The sequence below is a fragment of the Leguminivora glycinivorella genome, chromosome 16 (assembly GCF_023078275.1).
Source record: "Leguminivora glycinivorella isolate SPB_JAAS2020 chromosome 16, LegGlyc_1.1, whole genome shotgun sequence".
NCBI lineage: Eukaryota > Metazoa > Arthropoda > Insecta > Lepidoptera > Tortricidae > Leguminivora > Leguminivora glycinivorella.
The window spans coordinates 19391670-19414729 of NC_062986.1; the positions used below are offsets into that span (position 1 = coordinate 19391670).

The window sequence follows — 23060 nt, forward strand, 5'->3', positions numbered from 1 at the left end:
CAAAGTACCTACACATCATACTACTATACTCCCGTTGTTGTCAACATCTGAAATAATCCTATCATCCCAAGTTCCGACGCTCTCATTGTTTTTATTTTGTATCCTTTAGAAGTTTAGGATCCTTCTTTTAAGATATATACTTTCTTAAATACCATTATAAGCGCCTTGAGACTGATTAAGTGATAAGTAGAAGTGAAATTGATGAACATGGATGTTACAAAAGCCTCTTACCCAGTTTAGAATCAGGTGAGGTCCTGGAGTCATCCCTGAAGACTCGGCGACGGAACTGAGGATCGGGAGACACGTGCTCATAGGGAATGGAGCCGGTTCTCTTGAACAGTATCTGGAATGGACGACAGTGCTTGTTGACCAATTTGAGCAATTGCGGAATATTTTTAAATTATAGGAAAAATGAAAAAATTCACACCAGGTTCAGGTTCGTGTCCTGGGGGCCGATTTTTGAGTCTCACTGTCACTAAAATACCGGTTGAAAACGGTGAATTGCCTATTATTTTCAGTGACAATTTTCTGAATTCGAACGCCGTGAGACTCAAAAATCGGCCCCCTGCCCGAGGTGTGAATTTTTTAATTTTTCCCATAATTTAAAAATATGTAATATCGCTCGCAGACGTTTCTGCATGATAAAAAAAATCCTTTTGGGGAATGTTAAAAATCATGAAGATGTCTATAGGATGAGTATCATTCATATGATCATATGCTTAAGTAAGATCTTGTCTTGTAGCTAAAGTCCAGCAAAGAAATGTCGACTAGCATTATTGGTTTGATTTATTTTAGTGCCGCGTCTTTTCTTCCCCAACATACCTCAACACAGATGCGACTCATGTCCTAAAATAGGCTTAATACATTTAGCTACTGAGTCTTATAGAATTGTCATTAAAATCAAGAGATAAATTTAAGAATTGTGTGTAGTTTAAAGCCAGACGTGCAAATATAGCTGACATAACCATAATACCTTATCCAGCGTATACACGAAGAACTAATATAGATGGTGCACGTTGGTATCACAAAACCCATTAATGAACCATGAACTTTGGGGCGGGTCGGATCAGGCAGGAACCCCAGAATTTAAAGCCATAACTTTACGTGGAAATAAACTTGTCATAACCATAATACCTTGCTCAGCGTATACACGAAGAAAACTATAATGCAGATGGTGTATATAGGCATGACGAAACCCATAAAAGACTTGGAAACCCCAGAGTTTAAAGCCATACGTGCAAATACACTTGGCATAACCATAATACCTTGCTCAGCGTATACACGAAGAAAACTAGAATGAAGATGGTGTATATTGGCATCACAAAATCCATGGAGGACTTGGGGGCCGGTACGAGACCTATAGGAGACCCCAGAGCTTAAAGCCATACATGAAAATACACTTGACATAACCATAATACCTTGCTCAGCGTATACACGAAGAAGACGATGATACAGATGGTGTAGATTGGCATCACGAAGCCCATGGAGGACTTGGGGGCCGGTACGGGCCCGCCAGGGGAGCCCAACGGCGGCCGCATGCCCGGGATCGGTGGAGGCTGTTAACATATAACAATTAAGTTAAAACATGCAAAAAGAAAATAAAGATTGCCTGGGTATATAGACGGCCGAGCGTAGATACGGCCGTTTAGAGAACAAGTGACACAATCCATGTTCCGATAAAGTACGGCGGTGATTTAAAAATTACTAAATACGCGTGTAAGTTAAAATAAGTTACTCAAATAGAATAGCCCCAGTAATCAGATTTATCCCTAAAATATCAAAGGGTTACGAAAGGAATTAATTTTTTTTTACAGTCAAAATCTGGTTCACTATTGTCATGCAGGAACTTTTATCGCATTTATTTGATACATTTCATACCTAAACTTTTTTTCATAAAACATTAGGAATTAATTTGATAAAAACTTATTGAATAAAAAATAATATGTAAGTATGAGGTTTATCAATACTAATATATATTATAGAAGGGAAAGTGTATGTGTCTGTTTGTTTGTCCGTCTTTCACGGCAAAACGGAGCTACGAATTGTCGTGATTTTTTAAGTGGGGATAGTTGAAGGGATGGAGAGTAACATAGGCTACTTTTTGTCTCTTTCTAACGCGAGCGAAGCCGCAGGCAAAAGCTAGAATAACATATTAAGCAATGGAATAATTAGTTCATGTTACTCCAATTAAAATTGCACAAATACTAATAATTCAGTCAAAACCAGCATTACATTCTTATCAAGGAGCATAATTTTCTGTAGCACATTTTTATTCTTTTCACATTTATACCCAACGATTAGCTATAAATCAACTAAAAACTGACACCGTACCTTTTTTCCCTGATCCATATCCACACAATCCACAGATTTATCAACAGAATCCACGGGTTATCTGAGTTATCTCCTACCCACAGAAAACTTCTGCAACAATCACTCGACGACTTTCCGACAAACCATTTTGCCGGCGTGGACGCGACTGAGACTCATAACCGTCTTTACGACGTCCAGCTTTTATAACTTCCTGTTTACTGGATATGCCGTTCCCGGATGTAAGGAAATCAATCGAAAAAATGGAAAATTTTAGAAATCCATGATTATCCTGAACTATAGTTAATTGTCCAAGTCCAAAAGATTTATCATCCCTAAATCGTAAACTAAAACCTATACTACATAGTATGGGCCCAGTGTAATAAAGAGTACTATCGTACAGTTACCCCCTCTCGGTTACCTCACAATTACCGCCTGTCAAAAACGTGAACAGCCGTATTTCACTCATACAAGCATAAGTACGAGTTCATCTACACGAGCTTAGACTGTCGACTGTGTGGGTAGGAACGCGCCTCTTTCATATATTTGATCGCCAGTGTCCGAGGTGTGGTATAAGCTTCCGATCTACGATGAATTTTCGGTGATTTAGAAAATTAGAATAAGTTACGCGAAAGAGAAAAATTACAATTCGATAGTGAGTAACATATCCTAAAACGTTAGACTCATTGTTGAAGTTCTGATATCTCTCTATCAGTCTGTGATCGAACTATAACTCACGCAATAGCAATAAATAGATATTTGTCATATATCATATCATATACAAAGACAAAATGACCAAGGTCTCCAAGTGAGGAGTGTCTTTTCAAAAGGACTTATTTTTATAAGTCAACAAGGTTTATTTCTCATAGATAAAAATAACCTCTGTTAACTTGTAGAAATAAGTCCTTTTGAAAAGACACTCCTCAAGTGTCCAAAGGTGGACACTCGAGCTACATCTATTTCAGTTTGTTAGATACATTAATTTTAGAAAATTGGACTTCCTCCTCCTCCTTGCTTCGCTTTCCTCAATGTTGAGGGTTGGGTCCAGGGATCGCATACCGGTATTTTTTTCGGAACGGTTCCGTACGTTAAACATAGGTCACTTAATTCAGATACAAAAAGGTTGTGCTCTTTTTGGTAAGCCTGGTCTTGTGCTCATATTATAAACGTAGATATGGAGTGCCCAAGAAATGTAGCATTATGAAGAGCATGTAAAACATTCAAGACTCCAACGAGCAAATCGCTGTGATAACCACATAAAACCGTTTAAACTTAATAGCGTATAAAGTAAACAATTGAATCATAACATCTTCCCATCTCGCTCCTTTAACACTAGTGAGAAAGAGACGCACGAAAGGACACCGCGCAGGCGCAAATGCGCACGATTCTATTTCTGTGTTCTATCACTGTGTCTAGGCCGCGAATGTGGGTCGGGGAGCAATGTCGCGCGAACTTGATTATCTACTTATAGAAAGAGACAAAAAGTAGCCTATGTCACTCTCCATCCCTTCAACTACCTGAACCTAAAAAAATCACGTCGATTCGTCTCTTCGTTTTGCCGTGAAAGACGGACAAACAAACATACACACACACTTTCCCATTTATAATATTATATATGTAGTATATAGTATGGACAAGTATTTAATTCCTAAATGCTGCTTTCCAGATTGGTCGGACAGAACAAAAAACAATGCTTAGTGTACATGTACGTTTATATCTTTGCAAAATTCAAATTTATTAATATCTATAAGGTGACAAAATATCATTTGATATTTGCCAGTCGCTTTATGGAGAAGGAAAACATCCTTAGGAAACCGGTCTAATCCCAATAAGACCTAGTTACCCTTCGGGTTGGAAGGTCAGATGGCAGTCACTTCGTAAAACTTGTGCCTACGCTAAATCTTGAGATTAGTTGGGTCAATCCGCGGCAAGAGTTACATGAGATTCAAGTTCAAGTGAGAATCAATCTCTAAATAAGTGTTACTTTCCCGATATATGCAGAAATACTTTCATTTGCAGTTGTAGTTCAAATAAACACTCAATGAAGTCGCGACTCATGTTACTTTACGTGGATCCACTCAGTTGTCAAAGAGATAACGCAAGGAGAAAAATGACGTTGACAAAATACGTATTGGATCTAGACTTACTTACCTGACTTTAAAAAAAAATACATTACATCTAATAAACAGTCAACCTTGCTAACACCTCAAAAATATCCAAACCATAATGACTGTTTAAGAAAATCGAACCACATCACACAAAGCCAGCGTTTGAAATAACAAGTCATTCAGATGTTAATGTCTGCTGCATTGTCACAAATGGTCATTTGTGTTTATTTCTACAGATTTGGAGCGGGTTTCTAGCGCTGTTCGCCGTTTGGTTTCAATGATTATTGAATATTGTTGTAGATGTAGACAGTCGGAAAATGTTGGTTTTCGGCATAATTGAAATACCAGAAACGAGGACACTAAACTTTGTTTCAAGTATCAGTTGTGGCAAAAATAGGTGCAATGTGTATTTGTTTGTATTGTTAAGGGCCTAGTATTTATGATTAGATTGGCAGAGTAAAGTAAGCGACAAAGAACAAAAATTAATAATGAATATGTCCAAAAATGTGTCCTTCAAAAAAAGGTCACTTTGCTATCATAGTTATATAGCATGGTTTTCCTCCCATAAAAGTGAACCAAATGCCCTTTTCCGAAAATGTTATGTGAAAAATATCTACTACTTTTGAATAGGTGATGTTGAATTTAAGAATCAAAGTCTAACAATTCTAACATACCCTTATTAATTCCAATTAAATGAAAGCAAATTTCCAGAAACTCAGTTTACCCATGTAATTAAACTAATTAACAATGAAAATGGTAACAGATGCCTAGACTCGATAGCTAGCCAGTAAATAGCACAAGATCGAGAAGCCCCAAAAATAATGAGTATGACATCATGCGCAAACGCAAAGTACATACTTTACTCGCGAATGGTACAATTCAAAGGAGAAAGACATTGAATAACTGAAAATTCCATTTTGTCTGGAATATTACATATATACAATCACGCCTGTATCCCATAAAGGGATAAGCAGAGCACATGAACTACTCAAGTTTCAGTGCCACTCTTGGCAAAAAGGGGTTGAAAGAAAACGAAATTGTGACATTGCAGTGACAGGTTGCCAGCCTCTCGCCTACGCCACAATTTAACCCATATCCCACAGTCGACTTCTAAGACACCCACGGGAAGAAAGGAAATGAAATATTATTATACGAATAAATTCTGAATTTGTTGACGGAGATAAGTAAATGAATGAATAGAAAAGTAGGGCAGTTTAAAACTATTAAGAAGTTGTTTGTAGCTTATTTATTTATTTATTTATCTTCAGAATAGCCTTTTCTAGAAGTAAGTCTGAATAGGAATTATAATTTGGGTCAAGATCATCCGGAAAATTGTGGATCACAACACATTACACAACATTCACAACACAACTGGATGGGACTATGGGAGAAGTGGCGTACTAGAAGAGAGGTCTATGATCAGCAGTGGACGATAAAGGGCTGATATGATAATTTTATTCAATTACCAAGGAACGCCGTTATGCCTAAATTGCCTAGTTTCTAAATGACGTTAATTCTACGCCTTAGACCAATCGCGAAGCGACGCAACTAACCAGCGTACGCGCATCGAATACGACACAAAACTTGCTAGGGCTGACACTAGTTTTCTAGTTATTGCTTCATTAGCTTCTACCACAAATATAGGTAACAAAGATATTGAAAACATAGAATAAGAGGCAGAAACCTATTTGAGAAGAATCCGCAAATTATTTAGGTGATCCCATCGCAAAAACCAAAGATGCCAAAAAAAGGAGAATAAAATCTCTGAAAAACTGCCGAAAGAATGTATTTATTTTGGGATAAACTGACAAAAAGGTAAGTATAAAAGGTAGTGATAATAAATATAAGGGTCGTTAAGTATTAATATCCATACACCTAAACCTTAATAATCTTACAAGAAAACTTGTCCTAAATAATTAAAAATACTTAATATGGTCGACAGTCGTCAACAAAGTTAACAAAACTAAATACAAACAAGAGAAATCCCTAGTTTCTGTCTTCTATTTGACGAATGTGAAACAAATCTAGGACTATACCTCTAATATTGTCAAGTGGCAACCCTAACCCTAATGTCCAAGAATACTCGTTCGTAGTTTGTTTTCGAGTTACCTCATGTATGCCTTAGACAAGTCCTGTACTGTTCATCCACGTATTCTTTGGTAACTTTTACGCAATCGGTTAAAATTCTACTCGGTACGGACATAGTCATGGAAAACTAGTGTTATGTAAGACAATGAGTATAACATATGTAAATTTGAAAAACTATTATAGTACGGCTTCTTAACCGGAGCTAGTCCGGTCTGGCAGAAACCATGAAACTTGGCATGTATATATAAGCGTATAAGTTTATAAGAAATAACCTAACCACAAAATTAAAATTTTGAAAAAACCCCCGACATAGTGGGGCAGGTAAACATGGCTAAGAACACTCCCGACTAATTCAGCTTTCAAACAAAGAAAACTAAATCAACATCGGTTCATCTGTTCGGGAGCTATGATGACACAGACAGACACACACAGACAGACAAACAGACAGACAGACACGTCAAACTTATAACACCCCGTCGTTTTTGCGTCGGGGGTTAAAAATAGAAGTAGAAACACGCCGAGGTGTCAATGTTTCCCCTCTTTCCTCTCATTTTTAGATCCCTATTTCCAGTTTTTTTTACATTTTAATAAAAACCGTAAAAGCTGCAATAATAATGTCTAAGAGAAATATATTTTTTATAAAATTCTCTACAATATTGTCTGGTGCTGGAACTTATAATTTTCAAACTATGATCATTTTCCTTTTGCAATATTTGTATTTGGTGACCAGTAGGATAGATAAGTAAGACCAGCGACTTTGCTCTTTTGCCTGTGGCGATGCAGCTTAGCAAAATTGATATCGAATGGCATGGTAATGTTTAATCGAGCATAAGGATCATAATAATTTTCCATCCTATTTTGAACTTTATCTATCTGATATTATTAAATTAAAACGGGACTTAATCGCGTAAAACTTACGTTTTATATTTAACCCGACGTTTCGGACATGACATTACGTCCGTGGTCACGGGTAGACTGGCTGGGAGTTGTATCAACATCTTCTAGCTGTACGAGTTTTTCGAACTACCCGCACTTGATTGTCATCAGTCACTTTTACGCTAGGGTTGCCACTCTGCCTACATACAACACTCACGACATCCGATGGTATGAGACGGGAAGTTTTCTCACGTTTACACTTGCTAATCACTGGATTCCACGAAGATGAAGTCCCTTGCTTGCTTGAAATAAGTCTGCGGTTGCCGAGCATTTGCTAGAGTCAGGACCGAACCACTGGATTGAACTGCATAATCCCAAAGTCCTTTCAACTGAACGTCTTTACTATAGCAGGAATAGGGTTGTAAATAGAAAAAAAACCAAATGTTTTTTTTTCAGAATTATGAAAAAAAACATGAAAAAAAACCGAGCACCTTGGTTTTTTTTCTAAATATGGTTTTTTTTCAGATGAACAAATAATACGACAATAACGGTTTTTCGTGAGTTGTAACGTGTTTCAATAACAATAACGTACATTTTAATTCAATATACAAACGTTTATTGGGGAATCCCCGATGCGGCATGTAGCGTGGAGAGGCGGTGGTGTTGCCAACAGTAAATAGTGATAACTACAAACTACAGATTTCGTAAATGTTACTTTTATAAGACCAGAAATTAAAGTTATTTGATTAAATTCGTTTAATAGTTAACATTAAGTCTAAAAAACCGTATAAAAGTATTAACTACTTTGCAAATTTTGAGATTTCGTACTTTAGAAAAAAAACATACTCCAGAAAAAAAACTGTTTTTTTTCACGGTTTTTTTTCATGTTTTTTTTCAAGCCAGAAAAAAAACCGTTTTTTTACAACCCTAAGCAGGAAAGTACGTGAAGCGATTGAAATCAGGAAACATCGTAATTTCAATCAAAATGAAGGGCAAGGGATTTCATCTTCGTGGAATCCAGTGATTAGCAAGTGTAAACGTGAGAAAACTTCCCGTCTCATACCATCGGATGTCGTGAGTGTTGTATGTAGGCAGAGTGGCAACCCTAGCGTAAAAGTGACTGATGACAATCAAGTGCGGGTAGTTCGAAAAACTCGTACAGCTAGAAGATGTTGATACAACTCCCAGCCAGTCTACCCGTGACCACGGACGTAATGTCATGTCCGAAACGTCGGGTTAAATATAAAACGTAAGTTTTACGCGATTAAGTCCCGTTTTAATTTAATAATATGAGTGAAGATCGTGTTAGTTTAAATCAATTTATCTATCTGATTAGTTTTTAAATTCACTAAATTTTGACATCCTTATGCCCAAATTAATTACATACATACATACATATAATCACGCCTGTATCCCATAAAGGGGTAGGCGGGTAGGCAGAGCACATGAACTACTAAGTTAATTAACAGTGTCAAATAAATTTAAACGACTTTATAACCACTCACGTCTCACGTGTTAGATGTTAGATCACTCGGCGAAGCATGTGTTAGATATTAAACAGGAGTTCCCAACATACTCAACATAAGTCCGACTATTGGCCAAATTAAACGCTCTTATTAACACCTTAAAGTTGATATTAGATATACATTTTATGTAGGTACCAGTGTAGGGTTGTAAATAGAAAAAAAAAACAGAATGTTTTTTTTTTCAGAATTGTGAAAAAAACATGAAAAAAACCGAGCACCATGGTTTTTTTTCTAAATATGGTTTTTTTTCAGATGAACAAATAATACGACAATAACGGTTTTTCGTGAGTTGTAACGTGTTTCAATAACAATAACGTACATTTTAATTCAATTAACATTCAGTATACAAACGTTTATTGGGGAATCCCCGATGCTGCATGTAGCGTGAAGAGGCGGTGGTGTTGCCAACAGTAATAGTGATAACTACAAATTTCGTAAAACTTACTTTTATAAGACCAGAAATTAAAATTCTTTGATTAAATTCGTTTAATAGTTAACATTAAGTCTAAAAAACCGTATAAAAGTATTAAATACTTTGCAAATTTTGAGATTTCGTACTTTTTTTTTTCACGGTTTTTTTTCATGTTTTTTTTTTTCAAGCCAGAAAAAAAAACCGTTTTTTTGCAACCCTATACCAGTGGCGACGCATGAATTATTTTGTTGGTAAAGCCGGAGGGGTTTTTTGAGATCTGTTTTGTATGGACTTCTACAGATACTGCAGAACTTTAGGGAACCCGTTGGGAATCGAGTTGTATCGACGCCAGGTAGGTCCTTATGCTTTTACTATGAGAATATTGATGTAATACTCAAGCCGTGACAAGTGCCAGGATAACGCAAGGGGGATGATGACTCAAGATGGCACTTAGGAATAATCATCATCATCATTTCAGCCATTAATCGCCCACTGCTGAGCATAGGCCTCCCTTCGTGTACGCCACTTATCCCGGTCCTGGGCTAATCTCATCCAGAAGTGCCCCGCAGTTTTTCGAATGTCGTCCACCCAACGAGGAATAATGTGTTGTACAAAGTATTAACTATGGATTCAAAATATTTTATAATCATAAATAATCGTATAGACGATGTTAATTTAATTTATGACATTTACATTTTCACGACCGGTCTAGCGCAGTCGGTATCGGTAGTGATCCTGCCTGTTAAGCCGCTGTCCTGAGTTCAAATCCCGGTAAGGGTACTAAACTTATTTGTGTGATGAGCACAGATATTTGTTCCTAAGTCATGGATGTTTTCTATGTATAATAAGTATGTGTTTATCTATTTAAGTATGTGTATCGTCGCTTAGCACCCATAGTACAAGCTTTGCTTAGTTTGGGGCTAAGTTTATCTGTGTAAGGTGTCCCCAATATTTATTTATAGAGCAAATATTACTACCATTATTTACAAATATTACTAACTCCAAAATCGCAATAAATACTACACTAACTATCCCATACTTTAACTAGTTATCACAGAACCGATATACCATGGTCGCGCGATAAAGGATAAAACATCAGGGGCCCACTTCTCAAACCGGAAAATTACAAGTTAGTCAAGTTACCTACAAGCGGAAGTCTCTTTCCAACTTGTCATATTAGACATTGACAACCACTTGTAAATTGTAACTTGTAGCTTCGAGAAATGGGCCCCAGTGGCCCGTTTCTCGAAAGTTACAAGCCTTGTATTACAAGTGCGCGAACTGTCAAATCGTATGGGTTGTCATGGAAACACACTTGTAATACAAGGCTTGTTACCTTTCGAGAAACGAGCCACAGGTCGTCCCTATCGCACTTACAAATAGTGCAAAAGGGACGACCTGATGTTATATCATTTATCGCGCGACCACGCTTGCCTGCCGTGTCTCCCTTTTTTGTCGATATCGTATTCATTGAATATGTCAGGGAGTTACTAAATGTTAAAGATCGAGGCCTGCAGTCTGCAGTCAAGTATTTCGTTTAATATATCGCAAATTGTGCGGAATTTAGCGCTTCTCGCTAGCCAAATTGGCAGGCTCTCGATTCGGATTAGCCTGTCGGTCGTATAACACTGAAAATCTGTATCCACAGTCATTAATGGCCATGACCACTAGGTACACATTCAGTTTAACAAGTTTTTATTCGGTATCCTAATCGAATCCCTATTCTACGCATTGGCCCCTTGGGAGCGATAGTGGGGGCGAAAAACCGAACAAGTTGGTTAATCAAGCGTTAATATGTACTGCAGAATTCCCGAAGCTTAGTTCATCCTCGAGAAGCCACCACAATCAACTTGACTCCTGACTGACCTTGATATCCACGTCAAAGTATACAGAAAGTGGGGACCATACCCTTGCGTGGGGGGGGGGGGGGGCATAAGCACGGCCCACACGATAGCGAAGGTAGACAACTAGGTTAATTCTGCAGAACTCCTGAAGCTTAGTTTATCTTAGCGAAGCCATCAAGCCACCACAATCAACCTGACTCCTGACTGCCTTGATATCCACGTCAAAATATACAGACGGGACCGTACCCTTGCATGGGGGGCATAGGCACGGGCCAACGCGATAGAGAAGGCAGACAACTAGGTTAATCAGGCGTTAATTTTGCAGAACTCCCGAAGTTTAGTAATAGTTTGTCTTCGCGAAGCCATCAAGCCACCACAATCAACCTGACTCCTGACTGACCTTGATGTCCACGTCAAAATATACAGACAGTGGGGACCGTACCCTAGCGTGGGGGGCATAGGCACGGGCCCACGCGATACCGAAGGCAAACAACTAGGTTAATCAGGCGTTAATGAAGCAGAAATTTCGTTAGTTCATCCTCGCGAAGCCACGACCACTATAACTCTCCTGACTGACCTTGATATCCACGTCAAAGTATACAGACAGTGGGGACCGTACCCTTGCGTGGGGGGGCATGGGCACCGGCCCGCGAGACGGGGGCGTGGGCGCGCCGGGCGGGATGGCGCGGCCGCGCTCGCGCAGCGCGGGGTGCGGCCCGGCGCCGAGGATTGGTGAGCGCTCCTGCTTCACGCCTGTGGACATACAGTGGGTTTTATAAACTGCAATATATGGCCGTCCATTATAGAAGGGTTATTCTGTGCAATAAGGTCCTTTTCGTCTTATTTCACCAATCAGTTGGTAGCGATTTTGATAGCCTCCCCGGTGCAATTTTTATTTTAGACGTCAATCTAAATGATGACGTTTACTTAACTCTTTCTCAGACTGAGTATTGGCCAATTTATCTTTGTCTGTCTCTATAGACTACTATCAAATCGCAAAACAATTACAGTGACGTTTTGTTCGGCGAACTGGTAACCCATTTAAAGCACCTTATTGTCCAATGTCCATGAAGCATAGGAACCCTTCTATGCCGGAAAACCACAATAACGAATACATTCACGCCCATGCACGTATGAATGAAAAGTTTTATGCGACGGATCCTCAGTTTTTGAGACTTGCGAGGATAGTATTCTTAAAACAACTTTGTTAGTAGAAAGTTGGAAGATCACCTTGCAGACGTGACTTTTTCAAAAAAATGTTTCTACCAACAATCGGATCTTTTTAAATGGGTCTTGTTATTAGTCTGATGAAGATAATACAAAGCATATATCGAACAGCTGTTATTAGATACAAAACACTCATACAAGTATATATACGAAACAAGAGGTTAGAGACAACATTTACAATAAAATACAAACACACAAAGTTAGATTTTATTAAACAGTCTAGGTACTACCACTTAATTTTTACGCAATTGACTAGCTTATATAACCTAATAAAATTCACATGTCATCCCTATTCTTATCGCTGAACCTATTTCTGTACATAGCAACCACCATATTATAATCTTTACGACTTCTGAATTAAGGTCTAAACTACAATTGTACGCAAACGTCAATGAAAAATTAGGCTAAACACGTCACGTCCTAAAACAAGTTCCGTAGTCATACTCATTAAATAGACCAGCTGTCCTTGTTTGATCACATTTGGAGAACGGAGATGGGTGATGCTGATGAGAAAAATCGTAAGTATGCTGAACTGGCGCAAGTTGTAAGATTGAAGCGGAGAACATAGCGGATGATAGACTAGATCACTTATTCTGCTCCGCGATTGTTTTGTCTATCAAATCCGCTATGTTCAGACCGTTGAGATTCCTACATCTACTACCCACTATACTAACATATGTACATTCGATATCAGAACAGGGCCCCGTAGCCGAATGGCATTTCTACGACGCGGAACAAAAACGAAATGCCGCAAAAGGTAGTCTGGCTCTGTCGCGCCAATACGCAAGAGCGATAAAGATAGATATCTACGAGCGTTTCATTTCGTGAGCGTTTGTGCCATCGGCTATGTACCCAGGAGGTCTAGCATAACTGACGCTGTCGTCCGCGAGTCCATATTGACAGGCCGAATTTTTTAAATCTTCACTTCATGGTTTCATTTCAGTGCGTATGTTATCTGTGCTACCTGTGATCAGTTGAGTTAACAATGCGCAACCCGCAAGCGACAAGTTATTTCAGTCAGCGGGGTAGAAGTTTCTGGAGAACCTATCTAGCGATAGAAGCGCTTCAGTAAATAACTTGGGCCAAACGCCACAATTTGACCAACATCGCCAATTGACGCATTACCTAATTTGTGTATAAACCATATGGGCACCCAAGGACCACACATGCTAAACAATACGCATGTGGGCAAACATGTTAGAACCAACCGAATTCTGTTTAAATTATAAACTAAACAAGACGCCTTTGCATAACTTTGAAGTCAAATTAAAACTACTGGATTTTTGACGTTGTTCATCATTAGTTTAGTATTTTATGCTAAAGATATGATACTGCTATAGTAAAAATATGATATTAAATTAAAAAACAAATGAAGATTACACATGTTTTATGAAAATTGTAATTGGAAACATAAGATCACTTTCTTGTCCTGGTTTATAAAGCCTTATGGGGCTTATGGAAAACCATTCGAAACGAAACCCAAGGGATAGCAGACCGGTCTCTGTACTGCACTGCTTTTTTTTCACCCCTGTTTTTTTTCTATCATTTAAATATCTACAAAATTCCGTTGAAGATAAATTGGCAACTTCGCTTGTGATTTTGTTATTTTTAAACTGCCAATTTTGCCTTCCCATAACTTTTGTTTACAAACCCTATTTAATGCCAAAATAATAATAACGTAACCCCAGAGTCGAACAGAAGAAAGATCATCTCAATAAATTTTCGATCCAGTGGGCCGATTTTTGAATCTCACGGCGTTCAAATTCAGAAAATTGTCACTGAAAATAATAGGCAATTCACCGTTTTCAACCGGTATTTTAGTGACAGTGAGACTCAAAAATCGGCCCCCAGGTTGTGTCTTGTGTCACCTTAAGGATGTCAAATATTTTCTGTCATAATAAATTTGACCTTTTAATTTTAAACAATAAGTAAATTGTCACTAGTTAATTTTATATTTGGACAAACAGCTCTGCTGATGATCTAATTAGATCAAAAAATACCAAATTAAGAACCCGTGGGCAGATCCGGTCATCTTCTCTACGGGTTTGTTTAACAAATACAGCTCTGTAAAAGCTTTCGATAAGCTTTAAAAGTTTAAATAGTTATTTGTTATACAAAAGGTGCAAAGTTGTATTTTAACGCAGTGGAATTGAAAAATGAGCAAGTGAAAGGATTGAACCACTCGCTTCGCTCTCTCGAGAATAGAATCCTGAACTTGGCGAGTTTTTCAACACACGATAGGTAAAATACTTTTGCACCCGTGTGTAACACAAAACTTTTTCCCCCACTTTTCAAAATATGTACATTGTACACCGCAAAAAACGCTTTTATCACTGCTTTTAGTAGTTCCACAGGTGGTAAATCATCATCACGAGATCACCCACTTGTATCAATTTTAAAGCAGAAAATTTGGCTATATTCAAGGTAAAATTACTTTATCCACTAGTGGATAAAATTCGTTTTTACCAGCTGATATTAAAGGATAAAACGCGTGTTTCCGAGCTAGTGAGGGGAAAAATATAATAAATGTTACTTCATCGAATCATTATCACAGCGAACCCACAATGTTCTGCCCTTGAGTATATGCCTAAATAACTTATTTCTAACTTTAACTTTATGCGTTTGTACTTGTATACTAACAGTCCTAATTTTAACAGTAAACCATATATCTATGACCTCTATAAAATCCAGAGGAAAGAGGCAAAATCATAAAATTTGAACGGTATATCGCAGAGTCAAATTTCAGTTTGCTTGCAGTATTTGCCTGTAACTCTCAAATATTAGTGACGTAGCCAAGTAACAAATTATCGAGTATATGGCCCAGTGAGATGAGCGTGTCACGATGTGACAATGTCATGTGACCTTAAAGTAACATGTGACAATGAGTATTCCATAGACGTCCACTTGTAGATTGTGTATTGGCGATCTTCTTAATATTTCTTAGAGTAGGCCCAAGCTAAAAATGACCTACGGATGCGATACGGATCCTGTTATGACGTACGGATGCGAGACGTGGATTCTGACTGTGGGGCTAATCCACAAGCTTAAAGTCGCTCAACGTGCTATGGAAAGAGCTATGCTTGGAGTGTCTCTGAGGGACAACATTCGGAACGAAGTGATCCGCCAGAGAACCAAGGTGACCGACATAGCTCTGAAAGTTAGTAGGTTGAAGTGGCAATGGGCTGGCCACATATGTCGCAGAACCGATAACCGCTGGAGCAAGCGTGTTCTGGAGTGGAGACCGCGTCTTGGTAAACGTAGTGTGGGACACCCTCTGGCTAGATGGCGGGATGATTTGCATAGGGGGGCCGGCGGAAACTGGATGCATGAAGCAGCAGACCGGGCTCTGTGGCGTACCTTGGGGGAGGCCTATGTCCAGCAGTGGACTGCAGCGGGCTGATGATGATGATGATGAAGCTAAAAATGTCTAGATACATATGGTTGATTCATATTCAACTAAGCTGAATGGTGGATATCAAACACATTCATGTAAGCACATCTCTGGCAGAAAGTCTCCCACAATGTGCAGCAAGTTTGAGAACACAATGCGTGGAAGTAATAAATTTATGGACCTCGACGCTGTAGCTCGGTATTCTCGGTTTAGCAATTTTGCTATCGCCGTCGCGTCTCATGCTTCCATATCGATAAGGTTTGATTTCGTATGCGTCGCATCGCCGTCGCGCGACCATCGCGCGACCGTCGCCCACGCAAGCCACGGCGTAAAACCTGTGGCGCCCACTACATCATCGTCCGATTGTGCAAATCGTCGAGTGATTCTCATTTTTACACAGAAAAGAGGAGCCCGCGGAGCCAATGTGTCAAACGGTATATTTTATACAACGGCGCCGCGGTTGCTATTTTTCCTATTTCTGTAAAAGCGCCATGTGTACATTGTAACATGTAAACATTATCAGGTCTAGGGGAAGTGATCTGCGCTGTACTAAAACGAGTATAACTTGAAATGTCTCGCTTCTATGAGCTAAAGTATCTTACATTTATTTATTAAACAATTGTTCGTGAAAGAATAGATATAAGATACTTCTACCGTATTAACTAGGTACCTACCTAGGTAGATTGATCTTTGTTTGGCCTAAAGCTTAACTGGTAGAGAATGCCTTCTGGCATTAGGTTCGCGTATTGTTCATTTTTCACTATTTTAACCGAGAGATGTTCGTGTCACTAGATCATATTTTCCACTAACTAGCGACCCGCCTTTCAATTTCTTCAAGAACAGCCGAGCCTACGTGAACACTAGGCAAGTTGGTGCTGGTAATCGAGTTTTAGAGATAAATGGATAAACTCAACAGATGTTTCAACATAAACAACTGAACATAAACAACCACATGGAACGTAACTTTAAAATCCTTCACTTAGATAGATTAGATTAGATTTTATTTATTTCTTGATGAAAATTACATGTTATTTTAACTTAAAAATAGCACCAATTCACAAAAAGATCGTCACAACATAATAATAAGAAAATAATTGATACAAACAATAATAATCATCAAATTAAAAAGTAAACCAATAATAATATGTCATAATAAAGCAATAAAATAAAAAATAAAATTACATTAGTAATGTCCAAAAAACAAATGTTTGTATATAGTACTAGGGCTTCCTAGTGAATATAATGTCATAAGTGCTAAAAACAATGTCAAAAATCAAAGATAATAATAATAATATAAAAAAAAAGCAATTTTATCAATGTCCATTAATATTTGTACATTTCAGTGTACTCTTTAACTGAGTACAGTGGTGTCGATAGTAAAAGTTCTAATTCTACTCCAGCACTTAAATCTGTCAATTAGATTATTGTCAGCGGTATCCAAATTAAGTTCATTTGAGTAACGATAAGAAAGTCTATTTGTCTATAGGTTCATATGATAACTGCTGAGCAGTATTCATATGAATATAGGAGTTCTGTTAATTTTTTTTTAAAAGCACAACTTCCATTTATCAGGTATGTTTTCATTTGCAGTAATAAGTAACTTTTAATAAATAATAAAATATTTAGGTTCATAATTTAAATCAAGATGAAAAAATAAACTGAAATGCGTTTTACATATTAGATATTGCAAAACAAAGGTAAAAGATGTTTAAAAAACTATTTTTTTTTCTCTCTCTCTTCTTCTTGTATAACTGCACATGCATGTTATTTTTGTAGTAATTAGTCTATTTGTTAATATTTTGCTTACATACAGGAAACTATAGGTCTATTACTGAAAAATTGTTATCCTATATTCATATTTATTCATAAGACTGTTTGTTTCTAAATAAATTAAAAAAAAAAAAAAAAAAATCATAAGTTTATCCAATAATGTTCCATTCCACATTTAAATATTCTTGAACGCAACCACATTTTTCGTAATTGAAAACCGGCTTATTTTCTATTTCTCTTGTCTATGGTATGTTTGACATTTGTAAACTTTTGACGGAAGTATTTGAACTATTTCGGTGTTGTGTAGTTTGTTTTAATTCGACGTTATTGTGCAAAAACATAAGTAATTATGAGTGATTCTGGTGAACAATATACTTCCGAAGAAATCAAGGCTATGGCGCTTAAAGAGACTGACAATTTGTTACCTGAAAAGTCGATAAAGCGTACCAAAAATGTTATGAATTATGATTGTTTTGCAATGGAAATTGCAAAAATATGTTTCAACTTTCTCTGTTGTTGGCATATTTTGAATAATTGTGCAACAAGTTCTCGCCATCAACATTGTGGACAGAATATAATAGTTAAGATCCACACAAATATTCCCATTCATTATATGAAGTAGGTAAGCAACCCATTTTATTATTCTCGAATAGGTATGTATTTGGCTGTCGTAGAAAAAGTATAGTATACAATCGTAACATTATGAAGGCTATAAAAGTCTCGTACCTTACTTAGGCCACTCGGCAAGCCTCGTGACCTAACCGCGGTACTCAACTTTTATAGCCTTCATAACGTTACCGTTATATAATATACTATTAATTGGTGACTAAATATGTCGTCGGAGGTTACATTTCTGATACTGGCGGGTAGGCGTTCATAAAGTGATGGACCTATTACTCGCGGGTTTTTGTCGAGAAGCGCTAGTTGGCGCGGCACGGGCAGTAATCGCCCCGTTTGACGGGTTATTCCGCCAAGCATATTTGACCGTTTGAATTTATGAATATGTTTTCGCGTAAACATTATAATTTCGTACACGTAAAGCGAGTAATAGGTCATCATATTGAATTTTTTGAAGAGCTCTCTGCACGAGTGCCTCGGATTCACACCAGCCAATATCCGTACAAAATACTCGGTCTGAATCTGTTGAGTTTCCATACAAAATTATGCCGTATTGCATCAGTGAAAAGAAGTACGCGTAGTATATTTAGCAAGCAAAGCGAAAAGAAGTACGCGTAGTACATTTAGATAGCAAAGCCTATTTTGGATACATGGCTGCTATTTCATGGTCGGTGGAAACACACACATAATTTCTACGATTTTGCTTTCTGTCATCTAAATTTACCATAAAGCATTCTAATTTTGACTAACGTTCTTATTTGTTCAATATTCTCGTTTGTCTGTTTACGAACCTCACCCAAAACCACATCGCTAATAGTAGTAATAGTACATTTACACCGATCTAAGGCCTTTGAAATAACGTTCAAAACAGTTCAGTTAAATGTGTAAATGAATTTTCTAGTACATCATTTAGTGACTTTCCGCGATTTCGAAATAGTACCAGTCAATTTCCGATGTGGAAGATTTTAGAAACACAATACTTGTGAGCCAGATTTCTATTTTACACGTTTTTGACCGAGAAACTATGAAGTTACCCAATTATATCCGTTTCCGTTTGGACAAGTTCTAGTATATCCGGTTGAAGAGAGACAGATCTAGTATCCCCTTTGAGGGTTTTGGTTCCTACTAAAGAAGTCCTTTTCTTCGTATGGATTTGCTTACCAAACCGTTGCTTACTAGAACTTTTAAGTTTTACTTTTAAAGCGCTGCTGCTTAATAGGTACGGGTAAGCGGTTTTCTTTTCGGATGTTTGATACCAGTTCCTTTATTCCTTACAAAATCTGGAAGGGGTATCCTTAAAAAGGCTTATTCCATTTTCATATTTCTATTAGGGTCCATATTATATGTTTAAAATGAAGAACTAAGTAACTATTACGTTAACAGTACAGTATCATAAATCGTTGAGTGAAAAAAAGGGATACTCTTTCATTTGTGGCGTTGAATCTGAAAGAGACACCTCGTCAAATGAAAAGGTACTCAACTCAAAGGATCAGCAAATCGTTGTGTCTCGAAGTCTAGATAACCGATTGAAAAGCCTTTATAGGGTGCCGTACCGAAAAGATTATGCGACTCTGTCCGTCCATCTGTCTGCCTGTCACATTACTAAATATCTCGAGAACTATTTGAAAAAGGTGGACATCTCTGCGGATGATTTGCTTTCACTACTCAACAGATCCATTTCCGACAATGGTATCAATTCATATGGATATTGGATTCCTTTCTTGACTGGAAGAGTCATATTGATTCTATTTGCTGTAGGCTTGATCAGTTTGTTTTTGCTTTGCGAAAGCTAAGGCAGTGTGTATCTTTTAAAGCAGCACTCTTGGCCTACCACAGCTATGTTTCCTCTGTCCTCAATTATGGCTTAATTCTATGGGGCAACTCTGTTAACGTAGAAAGAGTTTTCAAAATTCAAAAAAGATGCATACGTGCAATTAAAAATGCCTGGTTTAGATGTAGCTGTAAGCCTCTTTTTAAGGATCTTAACCTACTTCCATTAGCCTGTATGTATATTCTAAAATTGTGTATGTTTGTAAGGAAAAATCCAGGATATTTTAATAAAAGGACTGATGTTTTAGCAGGTAACTTGAGGGCCCCTTACAAAGATCTCTTAAACCAGCCACGCTGTAAAACTGAAATTTACAAACGAAATGCATATAATATGTGTATTTTCGTTTATAATAATCTTCCAGTCGAAATAAGGAATCTGGAAGGCAAAGAATTCTATAATGACCTTAAGATTTGGCTACAAGACCATTGTTTTTACAGCATTAAAGAATTCCTAAACTACAAGAACATGATGACATCACTGTATTGAATATATAGCTTTTTTTTTTACAAAATATATTAGCTTTATTATTATTTTTCTTCTTATAAAATTATTCTTTTGTGTACAAATTGTATATATTATAATGAATGTGTGTTAAATATACCGATGCATGTATAGTTTTAGGAATAAGTTAAACATTTGCATGGTGTCCTGAGATAGCGGATAAAGGTGGAACAATTATCCACCTAATTTTAAGACCTATACTAACCCTTTTTTCTGCAAATAAATCATTGAAATTGAAATATCATAATTATCATACCGAAGAAATGTCGTCTACAGTCATGCAAAGAAAAGGTACCGACCCTACATACCCACGAATACCTAATACTAACTATAATAGGTGTAGTTTATATATCGTTACATACACGTGAGTAACGAATAGCTGCTAATATTAGCTAATAACATTAAATAGTGATAAATGAGCACTGGAATAGAGCCCCATTTGGCTGTGTTTGCCATATTAATAAACGTAATATATGTAACGTATGACGTTAGAAGAAAATGGAACGAACGCCCAGAAAAGACACTTCCAAGTCTTCCAACAAACCCGAACTTTAACAACAATTCAGGGTCGAATCGTATTGCCCCTTTGTAATGCATCACTATCCCTTTCAACTATTTAGGGTCGTCAAAAATCACGTTACTAGATAACTCTAATATTGCTACGTTGCAATGCGGGCTGAAGAGAGCCGGATTCGCACGATACCAGTGTCCGACTACGGGTTTGAGATAATAGTGGGCCAAATATCATTCAAAATATAAATTCAAAACATACTCTTATATAAATTAGTAAGGAACGTATTATTATACTATGACGCATCATAAACGAAGTTTGCGTTGGCGACAACTCAACGCATGGTAGGTACATAGGTTTAACACAAAATATACATACACAAAATTATAAAAACTTACAAAAACAACACATTAAAATGTTAGTTACATGTTTACAGTAATCGCCAGTAATATTATGAAGTATTACATACATGTTATCTATGGTTATTTAATTAAAAATAACAGGAAATATTGTGTTTTAATATTACAAATAAGCAGCAAGTTTTGAAAGATTATTTGCAGCGTTCCATGCTTTAGGCTTCATGAATCAATTAGGACGTTTTTATCAGAATTTCCAATGAAATTTTAGCTGAAAAGGTCCTTATTGCTTACTGCAAGCCACATTTAAGAGTCGTCAAGAAAAACCTAAATATATTAGTTTGTTTCCTCACACATACGTTAGTACACATCACACATTACTAACTGTCATCCTGTATCGCCCAAGAATTCAACGCCGTATGCGCGCCAAGACTCCACACTGGGACTCCAAAATGCTCCTTCAAGCACGAACTATTGCTCTCTTTCATCGTATTCAATAACACCTTGGTAGACTTCCCAACGTTGTCAGTTCTCTTCAGGAACGCAGCGATGTCTAAACCACAGGTTTCATTAACCGTTCTCCGGCATTCGGCTGCGGCATATGGTGATAGGAGACCGTCTTTCCCGACGGCTGAACTGCATACTTCGTTTACTAACTCGAGGACAGCCATTTCAGACTCGAAGATGACTTCGCAGCATCCTGTTTGAGGAACTTGTATTTAATTTTAAGGGGCTTCACACGGTTTTCATTGATTTTTGACAAGTTTTGAGTTGAAACTCCTAAATTTGCACTATAGATAGAATTATAAGACGGCCATCGGTTTTTCAATCTTTTATATCTATTCGTAAGAGCCATATTTTGAAAAAAAAATACTTATTTTTTATTAATGATTTTTTTAAACGTGGTCTAAAAAACACTTGTATCGAAATTAGATTTTAGTGAAGGGTGTTACATACATAAAATCAACATGTTTGAATTTACCTCTGACTTTTCTAAAAATCCAAGATATTTAATTTTAAACTAATTCAAACAAAAAAAAATACCCAAAAACCAGAACCAAATTGTTCAACTTTGTTGCCAAATATCACAGAAACAATGAGTAAAGTAATTATGAGATGCTATTTTGTTTAAAGACGATTACTGTTAATATGATAGGCTTTAGAAACTGTCACAATATCAATAGATTCAAATCGAAGGTCATTGGCGCAGGGGTCACCCTTAACCCTTAATTGGACAGTGTTCGCTGTGCCGAACATACATTTCAAAAAAATCTACTGGACACATTTTCATCTTTGTTAATTTTTCTTTTGACTCAAATTGTAGCTTTGTATGTTTTTAATTGGTAAAAAATTAATTCATTACCATCGCAAGATTCGTATGTCAGCAGTGCACGCAAAATCGCGACAAGACGGCAACCGCGAAGTATCATCAAGTTATTTATGACATTATATTAGATTTTTATTGTGTCACATTAATAAAAATGACATTTATCGGTTACCAATGAGGTAATGAATCGAACTAAAGAGTTTCGAGTTTAGTGTAAGTCTTAATTTAGTGTCAGTGACACTTAAAAACTCATGTTCGGGGTGCCGAACACTGCCATCTTCACAGTGAAATAGTAGGTTTGTTGCATGTTCGGTGTGGCGAACACCGCCAGCTACGCAGTGTTTGAGTTCCAGGCTTACATGTTCGT

The 23060-nt window shown here is 37.3% G+C and overlaps 1 protein-coding gene across 5 annotated transcripts in view; it reads right to left on the reverse strand.

Moving 5' to 3' along the window:
• LOC125234695 (proline-, glutamic acid- and leucine-rich protein 1) overlaps window positions 1-23060 on the reverse strand; it is a 53871-nt gene that overhangs the window by 25035 nt on the left and 5776 nt on the right. For all 5 annotated transcript variants that reach the window (XM_048141051.1, XM_048141046.1, XM_048141050.1 and 2 more), the window contains exons 2-5: window positions 21752-22066; window positions 11739-11914; window positions 1419-1556; window positions 232-343 (exon numbers count right to left, since the gene is read on the reverse strand). In XM_048141051.1, coding sequence (XP_047997008.1) covers window positions 232-343; window positions 1419-1556; window positions 11739-11914; window positions 21752-22066 — 741 coding nt within the window. The remainder of the gene's footprint in view (window positions 1-231; window positions 344-1418; window positions 1557-11738; window positions 11915-21751; window positions 22067-23060) is intronic.